General features: G+C 43.9%; 1 protein-coding gene across 1 annotated transcript in view; it reads left to right on the top strand.

Annotated features, from left to right (window-relative positions):
- LOC119378886 (uncharacterized) overlaps positions 1–22,957 on the top strand; it is a 47,136-nt gene extending 24,179 nt beyond the window's left edge. Inside the window, exons 8-12 of the mRNA XM_037647944.2 lie at positions 2,300–2,339; positions 7,657–7,734; positions 9,605–9,633; positions 13,917–13,975; positions 22,830–22,957. Coding sequence (XP_037503872.2) covers positions 2,300–2,339; positions 7,657–7,734; positions 9,605–9,633; positions 13,917–13,975; positions 22,830–22,957 — 334 coding nt within the window. The remainder of the gene's footprint in view (positions 1–2,299; positions 2,340–7,656; positions 7,735–9,604; positions 9,634–13,916; positions 13,976–22,829) is intronic.
- The last annotated feature ends 637 nt before the right edge of the window (positions 22,958–23,594 follow it).

Consider the following 23,594-nt stretch of genomic DNA (forward strand, 5'->3'; position numbering starts at 1 on the left):
GTGCGCACATGGTCCCAAAATAGACCGTTCTTGGGCATGGCGCCGCGTGACCTTGTCTTTGCCAACTTCAGGCTAGATCCGATCGAAGAACCATTGGCTCTACATTTCATGGACCACAAAGCAGTAATAATGAAGGCAAAATGGAATCCACAATTGAACACGACATATGAGTTATGACCAATAAAACACAATGTATATAACTGTACACACGCGTTGTCACTCATTTACATGCGTGAGTGGGCAATGTCACGGAAGATTCACGGTTACCGAACGATCCCAGTGCTTCACCCACTCATCATCATTCACTTTGTGGATATGTGAGGATTTTTTGTTTGCGCAGTTGTTCTGAAGTGATGTTCTATGACATGGCCATCGCTGTCGAACTTCTTTGCGGAGTTTTACATTGGAGTTTAAGGGAGTGTGCTGGTGCCCATGTCACAAGTGTAAAAAATTTATAATAGACAAGCAGCAAACTTGGTGTGAACCCTATCCCAACAAAAAAAAAACTTGTGTACCACTTATTAAACAGCAAGAACTATGCAACTGCTTAATCTTGGCTTTTGCATCCTCCATGTTTCTTTGTCGTCACTTCCTGAAGATTGCCTCACTAGCCAATTGCTCTATTCGCCGCGAGATCGGGCTACAGGTGGCAGCACTGTCACCGCGCTAGTGTGGATAGGCGGTTGTCGGCGCGTATACAAACGCACACAACAGCGCTTCGTTATGAGTGATTTGACCCGATTTCCGGCAAACAAAATGCGTTGACCCTGCAGCTTTCTGGTAACAAGTGCGCTCTTCATTCCCGAATTAATTCACGAAGCGCGCCGATCGTTATTATTACTTGTGAGTGAAGCGCATCCTGCCAACAAACGGGTTGCTCGCCTTCGGCAACAGTCGGCGTTTTCGCAATGGAAGACGTTTTCTTGTTGTTTTATTTTTACGTGTTTAGCTTGTGTTCCACCTACTGCACACTGTTGTAGCGCGACTGAATTAAGTATTTACTTCTTGTTCATCTGGATACCTCACAACAGAAAAAAAGCCCGCATTCCTGCACGATGAGTTCAAATAGCACTTTGTACCCTGCATATTAAAATATTCATCCGCATTCCTTATTCACTTCTCCATGAAATGTAGGACAGTTGATAGGTTTACTGAGGAAAGCTACGTAGCTGACTGCGCTTTAGTGCTACGGAGACGTTTAACACGCGCACGCTTGTTTTTATTCCAGTAGCAATACATAAAGGTAACTGTACAGCACGGAACTTTCTTCGATTTATTACTTGCACTACAGTAATGGAACAAAGACCCGGTTATTTCACTTGACCAAAGTATGTTTTTTCATGCGAATAATATCCGCTGCCTTCCATCAATCTATAACAACACAACACAAATGCTCAAGATAATGTAAAGAAAAAAGATGTGGCTTCGCGTGAAACTACTACGCTATAAATGTAAAGTACGCCGTTTGGATTAATTTTGACCATCAGGGCTCTTTAACGCGTACCTTAATCTAAGTACACGGGTGTTTTTGTATAAATTTCGCCACAAGTGAAAATTGTGCAAGGCAACTCAGTTTTGCGATTTCCGTGTCATTCAATTTTCTGTTGCTTTTAGGGGACAATTTAAGTATCGAAGTGTCAGACGTGACTTGACAGAAATATTTCTCTGTAGTGGGACGAGGACCGTACGCAACTAAAGCTCGTCGCGTAACCTATAAACGACAGTCCCGAACTTATACACCTAACCACACCAAGTGCATGAGAGCCTTTTTTTACCACCGAGCCGCTAAAAGGCTATATTCACATGAGATTTAATACTTCTCATCTTTAGGACAACGCCAAGTATACATTGCAATGCGCTTGAACCACAGAGCGGCACCTACACTGATATGACTCGTGAATGGAGGGTACGATGACCACACACAGCACTCCCGACAAGTGCACTCACTGATCTTATTACAGTGCATATACAACCGATCAAGGCCAAATGCTTTTTTACATCGTGTTAGGCATACGTACGAGCGATTAAAGTTGCACTAACGCAACGGAACAAACCGCCTTTTGAAGACCTGCATGACGTACGCGCACATGCAAACACAACGTGGCAAGCAGACGACGCATGGCGCAATCCACACTAGGCGCGGTTCAGCCAGAAGACGCCAGGCGGCGACTCCGCTCGATCTCGCGGCCAATACTATACATCCTGTGAGGTTGTATATGTATTGAGAATGCATGTAGATCAGCTGCTTCATAACTTTTTGCCTAGTGATTGCATTAAAGTTTTCCTTTTTCCATTGCAGTGAAACGCCTGATGATGGACCTACTAAAGAGCTGGAGATGGTGCGTGCTTCCAATGTGTACAAGCATATCAGTGGATCACCATGATCCATAGCTAATTCACTTTTCTGAGACTACGACCAGAAGCTGAAAATTGGTTTTCTTGTGATCATCACTATAGTTGTTTTAATGTCATTTTTAGGGGTGTGCGAATAGCGAGAATTCATCTCGAATCGAATTTGAAGCAAATAGTGCCGAATAGTGGCCAAGAATATCGAATACCAAATCGAATATCGAATACAAAATATCTTATTTAAAATCGAAAGAAAGAGCAAAAAAATGAAATCTGCGCCTGTCGTCGAGCACATAACGCGGTGAGTGACTGCTGCCGAAAGACTACAAATTGTTATGCAGAAACACTAGCTGTTCCACATGACCTGGCTTCAGGCTCTCGGCTAACAGAGGGGGGTACGCTAGCTAGTTTTTTTTTCCCCTATGGTCGCGCCATACGGCTCATCTGACAACGGTAATGTTGTGCTTGATCGTCATGAGTGCTCCAGGCCCAAAATTGTTTGAGCGCCCGTTCTCAGTAGTGTTTTAACTGCGTGCGAGAACGATGGGAGTTTCTGTACAAGTAGTGCGGTGCAGCAGTGGCGCCAGCACAGCATGAACAAGTTTTCACGTGCGAAGCCAATCACCGAGGCTTTCGTGGGCCAAAGTCGGGACGTTTTACGGCGCTTGCGGCATACACTACCGAATTACGCAAGAAGTCCGTGCCTTCATTTCAGAAGCAAAGTTGTGAAGGGCCGGACAGTTTTCTCGTGTGTGTGTTTTTTTTACGTGTGGAAATGACATAATCTCCTTTAATATAAACATGCGCTCGCTTTTGAACCAGGATATCAGTGAAAGTTTTAATGAAAGACCGACTGTAACGACATCAGCGTTACTTTTAGCTGACCCACCCTCACCAAGTTGCACCATTGTCGTTTGTCGTGCTTTTGATATTCGTCCTGTCGAATTATTTGAAACTTCGAATACCAGCTATTCAGAATTCAAATCGAATGATTTGATTAGGTATTACTCGATTCGAATTTGAAACTCGAATATTCGCACACTCCTAGTCATTTTCATTCTCTCTGGGCCACCACATTAAGGGAAAAAAAAAACATGTTGCATGGCAGATATTCAACATGACACACACAATAATGTAATCATATGAAATTGTAAAAGAAACATGAATAATATAATCAAGAAATTAGCGCTTGTTGCCCGGGAGTCTGATCTAGAATAAAGTGAAATGAAACAAAAAAGTGGAAAGGGAAAAAAAGTCAACCATAGCACACCCATTTATTATATAGAATAGAAGAAACAACGATTCATATTCCTTTATTCACGCAGAGTTATTGCAACAAAAACAGAAAAAAAAAAACCTGCCATGGTGGCTTAGCAGGGGTGTCACACCACTGAGCACAGGCTCAGTACCCGGCCATGGCCGCCACATTTCAAGAGGGGGCAAAATGCAGAAACGCTTGTGTACTCAGATTTAGGTGCATTTTAAAGAGCTCCAGGTGATCAAAGTTAACTAAGTCTCCCCCTCATAATCATATTGTGGTTTTGGCACACCGAATTCCAGAATGTACGTAATTTTTATTTTAAAAAGAAAAAGGTGGAGGACGCTTGAGCTTCACCTCAAGAGTAGAATGCGAAAGCGCAATCGGGCCCTGTTTGCATCGCCTTCTCAATAGGTAGCCTCGCTTCGCTTCCTGGTGGAAACCTCAACCATGCTGCAAGGAAAGGAACATCCATGCGAGTGACATTGGCCGTTTAGAACTATTCTAGAATGCCTACTGCAAGTACAGCTGCAAAGTTCCCACTACGCCATAATTTTTCCTTTTGCAAATCATTGAAGTTCCCACTACGTGTCCATAAGGCAACACGCACACCTACACAGCTGGTTTGATTTTTATGATGTTGATGATTAAATATGTCTGAGCGCTTTGTAATGTGTGGGCCTTTAAACCCCTCACTCGTTGTGCAATTCACATGTATTGACGCCTGGTGCGATTCTATGCTTCTGCCGTGCAACATTACATGTGTTAAGGAGACTCCTCGCATTCAATGACATTTGTGTATAGTTTTTTTCTGAAGCAGTTCCAAGCAATGGCGTGGCTCTGTGGTAGAACACTTGCTTGCCACGCATAAAGCCTGGGTTCGATTCCCATTCAAACCGAAGTTTCTTATTATTTTATTTATTTGCATCTATCTCGAACTTTCGCTCACAACCAACGACACCGACACTGATGCTGCAAAACGAGCTCTTCGTCTGCAGCAAGTTGCAGACCACCTAGCCCGTTTCGCAGAAACCCCATACTCGAACGCCAGCGGCTGCGACGTCACGATGTATTGATAATTTGGCTCAAATCGAGGGAACAGAAACTAGCCAAAAGGTAGCCAAGACAGTTTTTCTGTTGGCATTGGCATAAAAAAAATAGCCAGATTGGTGCAAAGTAGCCAAACCTGGCAAACCTAATTGAGCCTGCCCGCCCTTGCCCGATGTAAAAAAACAAGTCTGAATACGTGGTAGCACAGCACAATATTGTGTCACCTTTGTTTCAACAAGATAACATTTTCTGATATCTGATAAAGTGGCATTTAACATAGCGAAGCGAAACATAAGCTAACGTAGTAAAACTTAGGCTAACAACGTTTATAGCTGTCACTAAAGACAGTTTACAAGTTGTTGTGTAAAACTAATGAGCTGTCTGGTGATTCGAGCTTAAGTGAAATGTGGCCCTCCTGCATCACAAATACTGTTATACTAAAGTTCCTTGACGTTTCCCATGAAGCAATATCATTGCCCCATTGCTTCATAGAAACATGACAAAGGATACTAAGGAGGCTCACCCCATGGTTGCAGCGTTGACACTAGTGTGACAACTAGTGTACCATATCACATTTTTATCTCATCCAGTTCGTGTAAATCGCGGTAACATGCGGGGAAGGCAAATTGCATTGTTTTGTCAGAAGGGGGTAGTGGTAGTGGTAGAGACACGATTGGGGCACCCGCTGCTGTGGTCTAGTGGTTATGGTGTTCTAGTGTGAACTTGAAGCCATGGTATCAAATCCCGGCCGCGGTGGCCTCATTTCGATGGAGGCAAAATGCTTGAGGCCCATGTGCTTAGATTTAGGGGCATGTTAAAGAACCCCAGGTGGGCGAAATTTCCAGAGCCCTCCACTACTGTGTCTCTTATAATCATATCGTGGTTTTGGGATGTGAAACACCAACAGTTATTTTGTAGCATTAGCTACACTGGCCTATCCGAGCCAGTTTCGCGCGCGCCTCCTCAAGAGCCGTGCTGCGCATGTGCGAGGATCAGGGATGTCACGCAGCTGGCGCATCGGAGCCGGCACCTCCCGCGCACTCCGCCGCCGCCGGTCTGCGCATTCCAGAGACAGTGACGTCGTAGCCGTGGCAGACGCACTGACGCCGGCGCACGCGTAGCTATTCGCCTTCGCTGTGCAGTCGCCACCTGACACTGCGCTGGAGCCGCTTGATAGCGCCTCTGACTGGCGTTTGCCAGTGTGGTATAGCCATGGAGAAGGAGAACGCAAATGCTGCTCAACGGCGCAGAAGAGCGGAGAAGCTTAACTCATCGGATCCTGAAGTAGTTGCCTGGCTATTAGCGGTTGAGCGTAGGAAGAATGAACAGAAGAAGGCTAAACGTGCTGCGGAGACACGAAAAGCTAATAATAATCAGCTGAACCTTTACTAACGCTACATATATCCTGGCATAGCCGAGCTAAGCCACTGCAACGTTGTTTTTTTTACACACGATTGGGGCTCCCGCTGCTGTGGTCTAGTGGTTATGGTGTTCTAGTGCGGACTTGAAGCCTCGGTATCGAATCCCGGCCGCGGTGGCCTCATTTCAATAGAGGCAAAATGCTTGAGGCCCATGTGCTTAGATTTAGGTGCATGTCAAAGAACCCCAGGTGGTCAAAATTTCCAGAGCCCTCCACTACTGTGTCTCTTATAATCATATCATGGTTTTGGGATGTGAAACACCAACAATTATTTTTAGACACGATTGGGGCAGTGTGCTGTTTTGCACTGATCGTTGGAACACGAATGTTCAAAAGCAGGGTTCAGCATGTTTACATGTGGCACATTCTTTTTCATTCTAAAGGCTGTTGCACTTAGTAATTACTGTCCATGATGCACTTAATATGGCAAAAGTAAAGGAGAACCATACAATACAGGGGGCCCTAATACTGTGCCCTAAGGAACTTGCCCGAGGGGGGGGGGGTTGGGGGGGGGGGGGAAGATGAACGTAAACCGTGCTGGAAAACCATTTCTCAATAACATCTATATTTCGGCCTTGAGTCTGGCTTTGCACGTGGCCTGGTCCACCTGACACAAACATAGAGTAGCTCGAGCCCTGCCCAGCTCTCAGTTAAGAAGTTGTTGGGCTGCTCGGCCTGCGAGCTGAGCCAAGCACAATCTTTTGGGCCACTCGGAGCCATTTAGTTGAGCTGTTCATTTCACAAATGCTTAGTCATGCTGTACAAAAATTGCTGTGCACGTGGCTCTTGTCTTACTGCTTCATTAACCCTTTCAGACGCCACCTATGAAGAACTGTCTGTAAATGTGTGAAATCGATGCAACATTATTTCGAGGCACTCAGTATGCTATTGCAGCAAAAATAATGTCATAATATGTTTGTTTATGTGTGTTATAGCAACTAATCCTAATTAAGTTGTAATTAAATATCTATTTATCCTGAAGTCACTGATGCTATGTTTTGGCATAAATAGAATGAAATCTGAGGCTAGAAATATAGTGCAAGTTCATTTTTGGTTGTGTCCAGTTTGAGCAAAGAAAAATTATACTTTTCACATGACTAGCAGGAAGCGGCACGTCGAACGACTGGTCGAACGTGGTAGTGCCGTCAGCAAAGTGATCATATGAGACAGTACAATGCATAATGAAATTAAAAGAAGGCAAACTTATTATGCAGGAGGTTCAATTCATCCAAAGATCGATATATCTCGCTCTTTCTTAGCCCCTAGTTATTACATATAGCAAAAACAAGTGGTGTACACAATTGTGTACATAGTGTGTCAAAGGGTTAAACACTCTGAATATTTGTCATCTTCCTGTTCCTGTAAAATATTGTATGTCTTCCAACCAATTGGTCATTATTGTGTAATAAATATTGTGATTTTAGTTGTTGATATCATGACTTGGAAGCACTTGACAGGAATACTAATTTGCAAAAACAATATTTCTATGCAGTTATGAAATGGCAAGAAATCAGTGCTTTCTGTGTGGTTTCATTATTTAATGCAAACATGTCGTCATTTTCTGTTACTTTCTTTGAAGATCGATGATGAACAAACCATGTGGGATGAAGTGGTTACGACTAGAATGCAGCAAGTTGGAGAATGGCTTGCACAGCGGGTGAGTATCACACCAGACTTTGCTCTGAGTTTTGAGATTCTTGCAGGAGGAGCCTGCAACAGGAAGGGAGCACTGAGTGTACCAGGTTCTCAAGCAGGTGAAATATGTATTAAAAATGACAGAATGAGCTTTTCATTGATTGATGGCACTTCTTGGGTGATGAGGATGGACTCTTGCCTTGAATATCTGTAAAGCTAGTCTGCAGTAGCAATGTACAGTCATTGCCAGAAGCAATAGTTGCGTGAATACCGGATAGGTGGACCTCTTCTACACTCTGTTCTTCGCTCATTTGTTTGTGTCACAATGCTTTTACTGTCTTGCATTTTGTTTCTAAAGTGGAATGTCATGTAGTGGTGTTAGTACAGTACTATTAGTAATATAGTACTATTGAAATACTTGTACTAAAATTTGTAAGTGTTCATCGTGATGTCTCTTCTTCACTGCCCCCTTTATTTTGAAGGTATGCAAGAAAAATAATGAACCGCAGGCATTGTCACCGAAGCATTGTTCCTGGTCAAAATATTTGCAGTGTCTAGGCTGAGAAGATTGATTAGCTGCCAGCCTAACATATTATTCAGCTAGTCTACTTAAGTGCTGCAAGACAGTTCCTGTATGCATACTTCAGTGTCTATGTTCATGTCCTTATTAAATCCATATTTCTGCAACTTCTTTGTATGTATTTCTTTTATTTACAACTCAGTGGTATTGTAGTGTATTTAGGGTGGTTGTTACCTGTTGTGAAGTGCCTTTAGTACTGTGTTCCCTAGTTGATTGCACTGCAAATAGTGACATTTGTATAGCAAGATGAAATTCTTTATGTAATTGCCAGTGATAAAGGCATGAGGTTGTAGCAACTTTGTACTACTTGGATTATTGTGAGAGCGTGTGCACATATTCATCTTGTTAGGATAGAGCACAGAAGAATGCTTTGCATGCAAGGATGATCACACACAAAAAGAGAGAGAGAGAAGTGAATGAAAAAAAAAATTATGCCTTTAATTTAAGAAGCAAGAACAAGATATTAAATTCATTTATTGAAAAACATCTGGAAATCAAAATAATAAAATGGCTCTTGATTTTTACCTGTGAAATTTGGAAGGAAGTGAGTTGAAGGGGAGAAGTTCAGTGCAAGTCAAGACGGACCACAAAGAATAGAAGAGACAAGCACTGGCACTGGAGTTGAAGGGCTTAGCACATATGAAAGCTAAGCTCATTCGGTACACATGCTTGTGGGATGAAGAAGGAAGTTGACAGAAATAGTAAAGACTTGCATTACTGGTAATATGCCATTGGTACAGAATGCCATTGCTTTCAGACAGCCACATCATTGTAATATATTCCAGCTTATTTTTGTTATTATGCTGACGCCAGAGGTAAGAAAGAGATCTTGGTGAACAATCTTGCACACAACTATTATAAACTGTTCTTATGGTAGGATGTAATGCTGCATGTCGCATGCCTTCAGTATAAGTGAAGGAAGAAAGGTTCAGTTTATATGACTTAACTTAGTACTGCTGGCAACACGCACTAGTGGCACACAGAGACTTGATTTTTGGTTTATCATATATTTTAAATTTCTGCGTATTAGTGCTTCAGTGCCCTGTGTTATGGGTTTGCTGCATAAAGTACGTCTAACTCGTAAATCTTAGTGATTTTTTTTTCATGACCTGTAAGATAACTAGTGCCTAATGTCTTTGTTGGTGGCAGTATCAGGCTGGCTTCTTAGTGTGTTAGATGAAATCTTACATTTAACTTCTAAAAGGGGGATGCTGAAGCAGGGCATTTATTAAGTAGTTGTTTATTTAATGTGCTCGTGCAGCTGTTGATCGTGATATTACTTTCAACATAGTGTGTCAAATCACTTTTACAGGATGGAGTCATTGCAGTTGATCTGATTAGGTGAGTGATATTCATGTTTTACTTGCCCTGGGTTTTTCTATGTCATTTGCTCCATGTGTCAATGTTCTTGGCCTGCCCCACTTCCTGCAAAAAGACAGCTCTAAAGGAGATCATGAATACAGACCAAGTGCTGAACTACCAACTGAAGGTTTGTTCACAAAGCACGCTTTGCCACCTGTCACCATTGACAAGAAGCCACTGTTGTTTAAAAGACAGCCACTGTATCTGTGCACATGGATGCACATGGCAGGTCATCATGCACTTTTATGGAAACATAGTCTTATCAAGAGCGGGAGCAAGTTCAGCAAGCAAATTGGCACAATCTCTTCTGAAGAAACCACAGTACACGGGCTTGCATAAAATCTGCTGCACTTTTGTTACTTTGCAAACCTCTGCTGTAATGTAAATGACAATGTTGTTATCTTTGCAAAAGTAGTATGAAGGCATAGCCCTGAAGAAAGCTGTTCACTCTTCCTAGGAAAAATTCGGCAGATCCCACGTACCGTGGGAGTCGATGTTATGCGAAGCATGCGGCGGGTAGGTCATTGTGGTGTAACTTTTTTTACTGAGCGACACGTTACAAAATGACGCTAAAGATTTGTATAAATTTTATACGAACACATAAATATGTTGAAGAGCCGCATACGTGTTATATATCCAGTTGTTTACGGTTGGGTAACGCTGCCAATGGCACCGTGGGTATTACCAACACCAGAAGCGGTAAGCTGATATGTAGTGCTTATACGTGTCCCGAGAACGCACGCACGCTTCACGAACCCGTGTGCATGTGTGCAAGAAGTTCTTGACATCTTGAACAAGGGCATCATCACCGTGATCAGTGAGCACCAGCAGCTGGTCACGACTTGTTATGGGATGTAGTCGTGATCACGGAGACGAGGGGTTCATGTGTAGTGAAGTATGAGGTATAGTACAGCTGTTGGAAATCGTGGATACCTCGGTCACTTCGTCGACAAATTGTCTGTCGGTAGAGCTGGCGACATGTCGGAACCCTTCGCGTTGGTGAGGTATAGGCCGTCGAGGCTGGTAGGCCTGGATAGTGCTACATAGACCAACATCAGTGGATGGTGTTTTTCGTATTCGTAGACTACCTGGGCGTATGTGCCCTACGTAGCCTAGTCTACAAAGCGGCTGTCAATCAATCTGGCATCATCCTCGGTCAATATGAGGCCATCGCCCAGCCTCGTAAGAAATGAAGAGGACACTGCGTCGTTCTGGTGGACGAAGTGCACTGTATGGTGATAGCCAGCACCATAACCACAATTGACGTTGCACCGATATTACGCCTACGTAGCCTGTTTTTCCAAACCAGTTTATAGACCTGCCATGGCTCAGTGGTAGAATACCTGATTGCCACGCAGAATGCGTGGGTTCGATTCCTGCTGGGATCCTAATTTTCATTCTTTCCATTCTATGAGTCAACGCTGCCGATGTTGGTTTTCCTTAACGCTCTAGCATTTAAGTAGTTACCGATGTCTGTTCTCGCCGTTCCTGGGTAGATATAAACTGTCAATCACCTGTGGCGCATACCCGTACAACGCGGCCCGTGGTAAACGGGTATGTGCCACACGTGTCTAGTGGAAAGGGTTTGACGACGTACGCAACAGGATTTTAACGTTATTCATGTCATGACCTGCAATCATATTCGTCAAATCCTCTTACCCTCCCATGCAAATTTTGGTCTACACCAAGTTAAGGAGGCGATCATGAGAGCACCCAGACGTAGGCAGCTAGATAGATAGATAGATAGATAGATAGATAGATAGATAGATAGATAGATAGATAGATAGATAGATAGATAGATAGATAGATAGATAGATAGATAGATAGATAGATAGATAGATAGATAGATAGATAGATAGATAGATAGATAGATAGATAGATAGATAGATAGATAGATAGATAGATAGATAGATAGATAGATAGATAGATAGATAGATAGATAGATAGATAGATAGATAGATAGATAGATAGATAGATAGATAGATAGATAGATAGATAGATAGATAGATAGATAGATAGATAGATAGATAGATAGATAGATAGATAGATAGATAGATAGATAGATAGATAGATAGATAGATAGATAGATAGATAGATAGATAGATAGATAGATAGATAGATAGATAGATAGATAGATAGATAGATAGATAGATAGATAGATAGATAGATAGATAGATAGATAGATAGATAGATAGATAGATAGATAGATAGATAGATAGATAGATAGATAGATAGATAGATAGATAGATAGATAGATAGATAGATAGATAGATAGATAGATAGATAGATAGATAGATAGATAGATAGATAGATAGATAGATAGATAGATAGATAGATAGATAGATAGATAGATAGATAGATAGATAGATAGATAGATAGATAGATAGATAGATAGATAGATAGATAGATAGATAGATAGATAGATAGATAGATAGATAGATAGATAGATAGATAGATAGATAGATAGATAGATAGATAGATAGATAGATAGATAGATAGATAGATAGATAGATAGATAGATAGATAGATAGATAGATAGATAGATAGATAGATAGATAGATAGATAGATAGATAGATAGATAGATAGATAGATAGATAGATAGATAGATAGATAGATAGATAGATAGATAGATAGAAAGAAAGAAACGCTCAAAGTGCCAGCGGTTCGCTAAGAAATGCTTCGCATTTAATAAAAGATTCACATATGAAAAATAATTTTTATATGCGTAGCAGCTCTTTGACTAGCCTGTGTAACGCTGTCCGTCCGCACAAACGCGAGGCAACGCGCTTCCCTCGGCGCAGGTGTTGGAGCGCTGCCAAGTAGATCACGCCGCAACTGGGCGTTGACGTCACGCACCCCTCGCACGCTTCCCTCGCAAGTGCACGCGTACGTCACTCTCTCCCTCACCCGCCGGAGCGCCGCAGCTGCTGGCTCCGACGCCCGCTCGCCTCCCGTGTCCGCGTTTCAAACAAACATTTACACCAGAAAACGCTACACCGAGTTTCGCTTCAAACGAATCTTCCGGCGCTCACCGCAGCACCTGCGTTAGCGCCGTTCAACCCGTGACGCCACCCGTGCGCAACGCTGCTGCTTTGCATCCCATCAGTGTTCCCTTCGGGGAGATGGTCTAATTTTTCCTTGCTCTTCTTTTTGGTTCAGGGACCAAGCCATGTTTTTTCTTTCTATGACAGTCACTCTAGCAAGCTGAACTGCCATGGTGAGGGGGCTAGCTTTTGGAAGGTGCTCAATGGGAAATCAAGTTGCAGGAATGGAACATTGGATTATCAAATCAACTCTGCAGAAGCTCACAAGGTGTTTTAAAATTCAAGAAGGCCAAGTTGTAGCGCTTTTAGTTGTTTTTCACATTCAATGTTGCAGAGCCATTTTTTTTCAGCCTCTCCGTTATAACTTTTAGCTGATAGCTGCAGCTGCCCTAGGAAGGCTGTGTGCCAGTTTCAATCTCTAGGTCGACAAGTTTATTGATGACTAGGTGCAGTCTTATTTCTGAGACACCTACACCCTTTTTTTTTCTAACTTCTTTTTTTCCAGCTTGTGAGAATCGAGGGCGCGCTCGATTCCCTCAAGCTACAGCTTTCCCTTTCAGGAATCTTACTCCAGACAATGTATATTTAAATAACAGTTGTGGTCAGTATCACTGTCTTGAATTCCACATTGTAATTATCATAATGGTGACTCACCTTTTTATGCCTCTTGTTCTTGGGCTGTGGCCACAAGTGGCATTCTGTTAGTCATTAGCATATACTTTTGCGTATTGATTTCTGCTTGTATGTTTTCCATTCACTGCCACCATGTTGCGTTTTAACTAATGTATTCTCTGCACAGTAACACAGGTCGGTTTTACTCCGGAGGTAGATCCCGAGGCACTAATGCCAATAAATAAATAAATATCATTGTACATTTATTATACCCTGCTTTCTTATGAGCCCCGCCACAGTGGTCTAGTGGTTATGGCACTCGACTGCTGACCCGAAGGTCGCAGGATCAAATCTCGGCCGCTGCGGCTGCATTTTCGATCGAGGCGAAAATGTTTGAGGCCCATGTACTTTGATTTAGGTGCACGTTAAAGAACCCCAGGTGGTCGAAATTTCTGGAGCCCTCTACTACGGCGTCCCTCATAATCATATCATGGTTTTGGGACATTAAACCCCAGATATTATTATTATGCTTTCTTAAGAACCTTATCACTCAGTAGTTGTTGCTTATACCGCAATTGTATCCTTATTTTTCCTTTTTTCTGTAGTGAATTGGAGAAGTGCCTTGAGCTTAGCAAGCCATTCCTTGAAGGATACAACCAGAAAGGTAATGCTTCTTGGTACTTCAAGTTTGCTTTCAGAGAACACGGCTTACACAAAATTTTGTGCGCATACAAGTAATGGAACATTGACAGAGCCAGTCAACCTGTGTACATTGGAGAATGGTGTTGGACAGATGCAGAGGTCAAAAATGGTTGCATGAAGTTAAAAAGTGACTGTGTTTTTATAGTCATAGTTCTCTTTTATGTTGAATGCCCTGCCATGACATGACACAAGACTAATTGATGTTGTTGTAGTAAGTGAGGTAGCAATAATGAAGTTCTTAAACATGGTGAAGGTAAAAACCTCGAGGCACTGCGCCGACCAAAATGAAAGTTAAAACACACAGCAAAGACGTTTCGGCTCCCACACGGGAGCCTTGTTCACAAGTGAAATGAAACATGCGTCAAGCAGTTCGCCTTATGTAGGCTTGAATACGTCACGCAGGCAGCGCGCATAAACTGGCGGCAGATTACCATCGCTCCTGTTGAGAGTGCGCGGTGTGGTCTGTATCACGAGCGACTCAAGATGAAGACGCCGTGACAGTCCTTTTTCTCTAGCGAGAACACGTGCCCTCCCCCAGTCGATTGTGTGTCCACCTGACGCATGCTCAGCCAAAGCACTGGATTTCACATTTCCCTTCTTCACGTCATAATTGTGCTGCTTGAGACGCCGTTCAAAGTCACCAGTCTCACCAATATATACGTCGTCACAATCCGCGCACGGGACAGCGTACACCACACCGGGGAACTTCACTTTGGGTAGTCTGTCCTTCACATTCACGAGTGATTGTCGCAGTTTCTGGTCTGGAACATGTGCCACCTGGACGTTGTATGAACGCAGAACACGGCTTAGGGCTTCGCTTATGGAAGGGATATACGGTATCCCCGCGCGCTTTTTACCAGAGGCAGCACAGGGCAATTGTGGACGTGCCATTTGTCGTTCGACAGCGTTCAAGAAGGAATTTGGATAGCCACAGGCTGACAATTCCCGCCGCACCAAGCGTACGTCCGCTGCGTAGTCTTCTTGTCTTGTGCAGATTTTCTGCGCGCGACGTAGAAGCGTAGAAACCACTGCCCTTTTGTGAGCAGCAGGTTGCATGCTATCAAAATGCAAGTAACGCCCTGTGTGGGTCGTCTTCCTGAACACGCCAAACGTCAAAGTGGGCCCCTTTCCTTTCGATGAGCATATCCAGGAATGGGAGCTTGCCTTCGACTTCTTCCTCCACCGTAAATTGAATTGCTGCTTCCATGCTGTTCAGGTGTGAAATGAACGCCTGAACCGCTTCGCGGCGTATGATGCAAAAAATGTCGTCCACATAGCGGAAGAACACCTTCGGCGCCGGGCTGAACGAGGAGAGGGCTCGGCTTTCAATCGCTTCCATCGTCAAGTTAGCAGCGGTTACCGATATCGAAGCACCCATAGCCGTTCCGTGAGCTTGTTTGTACAACTTCTTTTCGAAAGTAAAATACGTATTCGACAAACAGAACCGTAAAAGCCGAACTAGGTCCGGTACATCGACAGGCGATCTTTCCGCTAGACTTGCATCCGATTCCAGAGCGGTCTTGCACACATCCACAGCCAGTTCTGTTGGCACACTGGTAAAAAGCGATTTGACGTCAAAGGACACTAAAATATCATCTTGATCGAGGACGACGTCACGGACTTTGTCCATTAAGTCGTAGGAGTTCCGGATGTGGGTGCCACGGTGTCCCACAAGGGGTGAAATGACACGATGCAAAAATCCTGATAGCTTGTGCAGGGGGGAGCGCGTAAAATCCACTATTGGGCGCATGGGGACGCCTGGCTTGTGGACCTTGGGCGGGCCGTACAAAGCCGGTGCTGAACCGTTGTGACAAAGCAATGTGAAATACAGGGACTTGCGTTCAGGGGGAACCACACGGAAGACATCTGCCAAGAGCTTTTGGAAGTCCTTTTGCACCTTGGGCGTTGGATCCCGGTCAAGTGGCACGTACGTGTTTGTATCCTCTAACAGCGTCAACATTTTCCTCGAGTAGTCGGCTCTGTCCAACAGAACAGTCGCGTTCCCCTTGTCGGCGGGAAGGATCACGACCTCACGGTTGCCGCGAAGCCTCCTGACCGCTTGACGCTCTTCTGAGGATAGGGAAGACGAGGGGGGCGCCCGGAGTCTCGAAAGAACAGACACCACACGTGTGCGGGCCTCATCACGGTGGGCTGGGTCAACTTGACTGACGGCGTTCTCTACAGCACATACAAACTTCTTTTTATCCGTTGATGCTCCCATGTTGAAGTTGAGCCCGAGGTTAAGGACAGAAAGTTCAACCTCGTCTGGTTTGTACGAGGACATGTTGAGGACCGTGCATTTCGCTGCTTTGCGTTTAACGTCACTTCGCTGAACCTGAAGTCTACGAATCTTGTTTTCATGCGCTAGGTCATCCTTTCGTGCGCGAAGACTTGCTTGAAAATTAGCATGCAGCTGTATGCTTGTGAAATCGTTCGGCAAGTGATACTCGAGGCGACGACGACTCAAAACGACGACTCAACTCAAAATGCAAGACTCTGGGTTTGATTCCTCGTTCGCTGCGGCTGGGAAGACCGGTAACGACGCCCTTTGGCCTCAGCGTGGTCGCCAAGGCTGAGCGCCAACTCCTACAAGCACGGATTCAAGACTGCCGACAAAAGGTCAGCACTCTAGAGAGCCAAGCCTTCTTTGCTCGTCACTTGACCGGGATCCACTTGACCGGGATCCAACGCCCAAGGTGCAAAAGGACTTCCAAAAGCTCTTGGCAGATGTCTTCCGTGTGGTTCCCCCTGAACGCAAGTCCCTGTATTTCACATTGCTTTGTCACAACGGTTCAGCACCGGCTTTGTACGGCCCGCCCAAGGTCCACAAGCCAGGCGTCCCCATGCGCCCAATAGTGGATTTTACGCGCTCCCCCCTGCACAAACTATCAGGATTTTTGCATCGTGTCATTTCGCCCCTTGTGGGACACCGTGGCACCCACATCCAGAACTCCTACGACTTTAATGGACAAAGTCCGTGACGTCGTCCTCGATCAAGATGATATTTTAGTGTCCTTTGACGTCAAATCGCTTTTTACCAGTGTGCCAACAGAACTGGCTGTGGATGTGTGCAAGACCGCTCTGGAATCGGATGCAAGTCTAGCGGAAAGATCGCCTGTCGATGTACCGGACCTAGTTCGGCTTTTACGGTTCTGTTTGTCGAATACGTATTTTACTTTCGAAAAGAAGTTGTACAAACAAGTTCACGGAACGGCTATGGGTGCTTCGATATCGGTAACCGCTGCTAACTTGACGATGGAAGCGATTGAAAGCCGAGCCCTCTCCTCGTTCAGCCCGGCGCCGAAGGTGTTCTTCCGCTATGTGGACGACATTTTTTGCATCATACGCCGCGAAGCGGTTCAGGCGTTCATTTCACACCTGAACAGCATGGAAGCAGCAATTCAATTTACGGTGGAGGAAGAAGTCGAAGGCAAGCTCCCATTCCTGGATATGCTCATCGAAAGGAAAGGGCCCACTTTGACGTTTGGCGTGTTCAGGAAGACGACCCACACAGGGCGTTACTTGCATTTTGATAGCATGCAACCTGCTGCTCACAAAAGGGCAGTGGTTTCTACGCTTCTACGTCGCGCGCAGAAAATCTGCACAAGACAAGAAGACTACGCAGCGGACGTACGCTTGGTGCGGCGGGAATTGTCAGCCTGTGGCTATCCAAATTCCTTCTTGAACGCTGTCGAACGACAAATGGCACGTCCACAATTGCCCTGTGCTGCCTCTGGTAAAAAGCGCGCGGGGATACCGTATATCCCTTCCATAAGCGAAGCCCTAAGCCGTGTTCTGCGTTCATATAACGTCCAGGTGGCACATGTTCCAGACCAGAAACTGCGACAATCACTCGTGAATGTGAAGGACAGACTACCCAAAGTGAAGTTCCCCGGTGTGGTGTACGCTGTCCCGTGCGCGGATTGTGACGACGTATATATTGGTGAGACTGGTGACTTTGAACGGCGTCTCAAGCAGCACAATTATGACGTGAAGAAGGGAAATGTGAAATCCAGTGCTTTGGCTGAGCATGCGTCAGGTGGACACACAATCGACTGGGGGAGGGCACGTGTTCTCGCTAGAGAAAAAGGACTGTCACGGCGTCTTCATCTTGAGTCGCTCGTGATACAGACCACACCGCGCACTCTCAACAGGAGCGATGGTAATCTGCCGCCAGTTTATGCGCGCTGCCTGCGTGACGTATTCAAGCCTACATAAGGCGAACTGCTTGACGCATGTTTCATTTCACTTGTGAACAAGGCTCCCGTGTGGGAGCCGAAACGTCTTTGCTGTGTGTTTTAACTTTCATTTTGGTCGGCGCAGTGCCTCGAGGTTTTTACCTTCACCATGTATCATCCCGACCAGATGGGCTTCCGTCAAACATTAAACTTCAAGTTCTTAAACAGATGCTAAAACATATTTTGTGGCAATTCATTGCCACAGGTATATGGGAGGGAGGGGTTCAACTGCCCTTTATGTATGGTCGTGTGTGTGTTGCATGTGTGCATGTGTATATACACATGCAAAATTGAAAAATTTCAGGGACTGGTTTGAACCCTCCCCCCTTGCCTATGCCAGTGGCAGTGATGGAAGTGCTCCACCGATTGTGCCAAACTGTACCAAGAAAGAAATGCTGATACAGTAGAACCCACATGTAAGAAATCATGGATATCGAACAGTTATAAAATCCCCATGAATATATTTTCGATACATAAAATATTTTATATATCGCATTATCTATATACAGAATCTTCTTGTTATCCACTTCAGATTCGATATATCTGGATTCGGTCGTAAACGTTGTGCCAAACAACTACTTTTTGTGTTCCTTGCTCCATACGTGCATGGAGGCTGACATGAGTGAGCCTCAAGATGAACACTACAGGCTGAATTGTAGTGGCTCTGAAAATAAAAATCTTTCTCCTAATGCTGCTCCTATGGTGCATGTGTGATTCGGCGTAGAAGCTCCTATAGTGTTACCAACACGCTCAATTTCTTCATGATTGCATCATGGGCACTTCAGTGTCACTGCCAGCTGAAACACTTGGTTAACAGAGTGGTGTGATCCTCTGCATACCTGGCCTTGATTCGCGATGGCTCTTCCAAAGCAAAAAGAACCTCCTAATATGTTCTCTTCTACAATGAGCACCTCTTGGTTCGTTTACATGGACATTGTGAGAATTTTCGGAAACCTAAATGAGTACCTACATTTTTTTTTGCGTGTAATGCTTGCTAATATTTTGTTCTTTACTGTTTGTTTTCTTATTTTAATGACTCTGCCTTGTATATATCTCACACTCATGTCTTACTGACAGCTCAACTTCAGCCGTGCTGCTTTTGCCATTGAGTGTTAGTTTTGGGTGTCACTTCACATCACATCAGAAGCTCTTGATAGCATGCACTTTACGTTTTGTGTCTCGTGTGTATTACGAGGTATCTTTTAAACATGAATGTGGTGAAACAATATTGCGAAAGCATAGCTTGGTTTGGTGCATGTTTGCTTGATTTGCGACTGTTGGCATAGCTTTGTGCATTGTTACTGGCAAATGTTTGCATGTGAAAGGGAACAATAAAACTTAGTTGTTTTGTTCCTGCCTGACTGGCAGTAATTACTGCATCCTGGATGCAATATAAAGCCATTATGGAGTGACTAAGATCAGCGGCAATGAGTATGGGATTACAAAAACCTGCTGAATTGCAAGGTATGCCAACAAACCTACAAGGGTCACAACAGCCACAAGTGGCATGTACTCTGTCACAAATGGTGGCACCAGTGCATGCAGTTCAACCCAGTTGTTGAAACGTAACTTGGACAAAATACGCCAGTCTCATCACATGAATCCCGAGTTATGTGGGAGGTTGAGGCGCCTGATGGTGCCAAAAAATCTGCCCAATGAGCCATAGGATGCCATTTGCGCCTTGCTTACCTAGCACTTGAGCCTGGCACCCTAGAAAATCTACGAAGCATTTTGGTTTCAAACTTTAATGCTATAGCGCCTCGCCAAGTTGTGGAAGTTTGTGGAGAACTGTGGATTTGGCCCAAGAGTTTTTGGCGCATAAATAACGCGTAGACAAAGAAAGGAGAGACACACATGTTGAATGTAGAGGTGGTCACCCCTCCCCTTGTAAGCCTGAAGTGAATGACCTTTTGACACCTGTCACTCCCAGAAACCATATATGCCATGCTCACCTTCTTACTAATGCATCACATGAAAGCACATCATGTATGTAGAAGTAAAGCCTGCACAGGACGTTATTTTATGGGAACAGCCTCATCAGTGGCTGCTCTCTGACTGTTGGTCTTGTACCGTTTCCTGTTAGTACACTAATAAGAATATGCACAATAAAGTTAGACATATTGTTGCACCACTCCAAGTGATCCCAAATGCAAGTTTGTCTGCTCCAAACCTGTTCCAAAACAATTTTTTTTTTTCAGCTACAAACCTGCTCCTAAACATCTTTTTTCTGCTACAAAAATTGCTCCAATTCCTAGACTGGCTGGACCACCACTGATATATTTTAGATGCCTTACAGCAACTGCCCCTTAGGTTCCTTTACAGCCACATCATATCATCACTTTGCAAATTCATGTCTTCATTGTAAATTTATAAATACTGGCCTGGAGCTATCTGGCAATATTTGGTGGCTGCACCAAAAACCCCAAATCATGGTCAGCAGTGCCATCACCTGTGTCTGCCTGTGCATAATCCTTTTTGCATTGCCATGTATGTATACGTGTGTGTGATAGTGTGTGACCTCAGTGCCAGCTATTGTACTTGTCCTTTCTTCCGTTGTTTGCTTCTTTCAGTTTATGTGCTTTCAAGTTCTAGTAGAACTCATTGTTGGGCTAGTTGGTGCATTGCATCAAGGAATTAAACCAGCCGAAAACAGACGAACACAGGAAACGGTGAAGGAGACAGGAAAGCGGCTAGACTACCAACTCTTTTTATCACCAAAGCGAGGCTCAAATATATACACTCATGCGGTCACATGGTCATATCACTATCGCTCTTTACATCAACCGAACTAACCATATAGGCATATCACAAAACATGGCATGCTATTACCGTGTGTCATCTTCGCATCCTCATTTCCTTCTCGTGATTACAAAAAAGATTCCAGGAAATCTTGTTCTATTCTGCGCAATGCCACAGAGCTATCACTACAGCCTTGATTTGCGTGATCCATTCCTAACAAGAAATTCGACAGATGTTATTACCTTTTTAAAAGAGCAGACAGAAATAGGATATTTATTTTCGATTGATGTCGAGGATTTATTTTACTCCGTACCGCATGCAGAGCTGTTTATGTCTGTCAGAGAGTGCATTGAGTTTAATGGGACTATTGCCTTTCAAAATTCAGCGGGCATTAGTGTTGAAAGGTTTATGTCTCTCCTCGAGTTCTACCTTCGGTCTACAGTCGTATCCTTTGATGCAGGCTTGTTTATCCAAAAGAAGGGGATATGTATTGGATCCTGTGTTGCCCCAGTGTTGTGTAATATTTTTTTATCGTCTATTGACCGTGATTTAGAATCCACCATTGACAAAGGCACAGTCCTGCGAATTTTTAGATACGTTGATGATTTTTTGGTGATTTTAGGAACCGATTTTAACTTGACCAATGACAACACTGTGCAAAGCGCTTTGTGCTCTTTTAGAAAGTTAGGAAAAGGTCTTAATTTTACCCATGAGCTGCCGGTGAACGATTGTCTGCAATTTTTAGACATTAATATCAAGTGTGTCGAAAGACAGGTGTGTTGGATGTATTTACCAAGAGCCAAGAAAGAGTTGTTGCCGTATGGGTCCGCACACTCTAAAACTATGAAGAGGGCTATCGCTTCCCTTTGCCTTGAATCTGCCCTGACTAAGTCTTGTGAACACATGATTGAGACGAGTTTTACGGTCCAGATTCACAGACTGCAAAACGCGGGTTTTCCTAGCTCTGTTGTGTCTGCTGTAGCAGAAGCATTGCTACAAAAAATGAAAGGGAAAAGAAAAAACACAAAGGCTTGGCCTGAGCACAGGAGACCGCAAGTAGTTCCCTACACGCACAGAGTTGCGCATGGCCTGAAAAAGGTTGCCGTCAGGTATGGTGTGCCTGTGGTGTTCTCGGCGCCAAGGAAGCTGAGTGGGTTATGCGCACGTATTGGACGGGAGAAGAAAGCACAGTGTGATACGAAACATGGCCAGATCTTTGTGGATTGTGCTGTTGGCGTCATATACGAGATACCACTGACTTGTGGAAAGGTTTACATAGGCCAGACGGGTCGTTGTGTAAACACTAGAGCGTGGGAACATTTCAAATCGTTAGAAAAGGGAACAGGATCAAATCTGGCACTTCACTGTAAACAGTGCAAATGTGAGCCGGTACTGAATGATTTGAGAATTTTGGGCCGAAGTCATGAGAAAATGGCACGTGAAATACTTGAGGCTTTTCACATTGCGATGAAGGGCGAAGCATGCTGTAGTGATAGCTCTGTGGCATTGCGCAGAATAGAACAAGATTTCCTGGAATCTTTTTTGTAATCACGAGAAGGAAATGAGGATGCGAAGATGACACACGGTAATAGCATGCCATGTTTTGTGATATGCCTATATGGTTAGTTCGGTTGATGTAAAGAGCGATAGTGATATGACCATGTGACCGCATGAGTGTATATATTTGAGCCTCGCTTTGGTGATAAAAAGAGTTGGTAGTCTAGCCGCTTTCCTGTCTCCTTCACCGTTTCCTGTGTTCGTCTGTTTTCGGCTGGTTTAATTCCTTGATGCTTTCAAGTATTGAATGAGTGAAGTAAGCTATGTGCTTTTTGCATGAAGCCCATGGAGATCTACACCTCAGTGAAGAATTGGCAAGCAAGCATGTGGATTCTATGATGAAGTCCCTGAAACGAATTCATGCACGGAGGCAAGTCGTCTTTTTTCTCTTTGACCTGAACATTCAGTAGAATCTTGTTAAAACAGTCATGTGTGGTACAAAAGAACCTTTGTTATAATAAGTGTTAACTTTAAGTACACATATGTTGCCTATTGCTATCTGTGATAAACATATCTGGCAATTTGTTTCGTCAGTGTTTGTATATCTAGGATTGACTGTATTTTACCGCTTGTAGTCTCCTTTTACCTAGTGTGGACACTGTGTATGGTATACAATGTACAGGTCGTGTAGAAAGGTAAAATGAACTCTGCTTCTGGAGTAGTTTTTTCTGCGCTAACATTTTCATACCTTTTTGAATAAATGCTTTACCAGTGTCTCTCTTTCAAACTTTTGTAGGGCTGAATACCTTGAGTGCAGTAGTATCTGCTAACTAATTGTGAAATCATTTATTGTGAAAGTGTTTTCATCATGATTATCCTTGTCACACAACAAATAGCATTAATTCAATATGGGTCCACTTGACAGTCTAGCAGTGTGCTGCTAATTAAATGCTGAATTGAAGCAGTGGCAGCGCTTCTGAATATAGAAAAGCATACAAAGATACCACGGTGTGCAAGGTACCACGGATATCTTCATATAGTAGTGTTTCAAGCCTAGCATTTTGAGATTGTGCAGTGGCTGCTTTCTGTAAACAGACTATACTTGTA

Source organism: Rhipicephalus sanguineus, chromosome 1, assembly GCF_013339695.2.
Source record: "Rhipicephalus sanguineus isolate Rsan-2018 chromosome 1, BIME_Rsan_1.4, whole genome shotgun sequence".
Taxonomy (NCBI): Eukaryota; Metazoa; Arthropoda; class Arachnida; order Ixodida; family Ixodidae; genus Rhipicephalus; species Rhipicephalus sanguineus.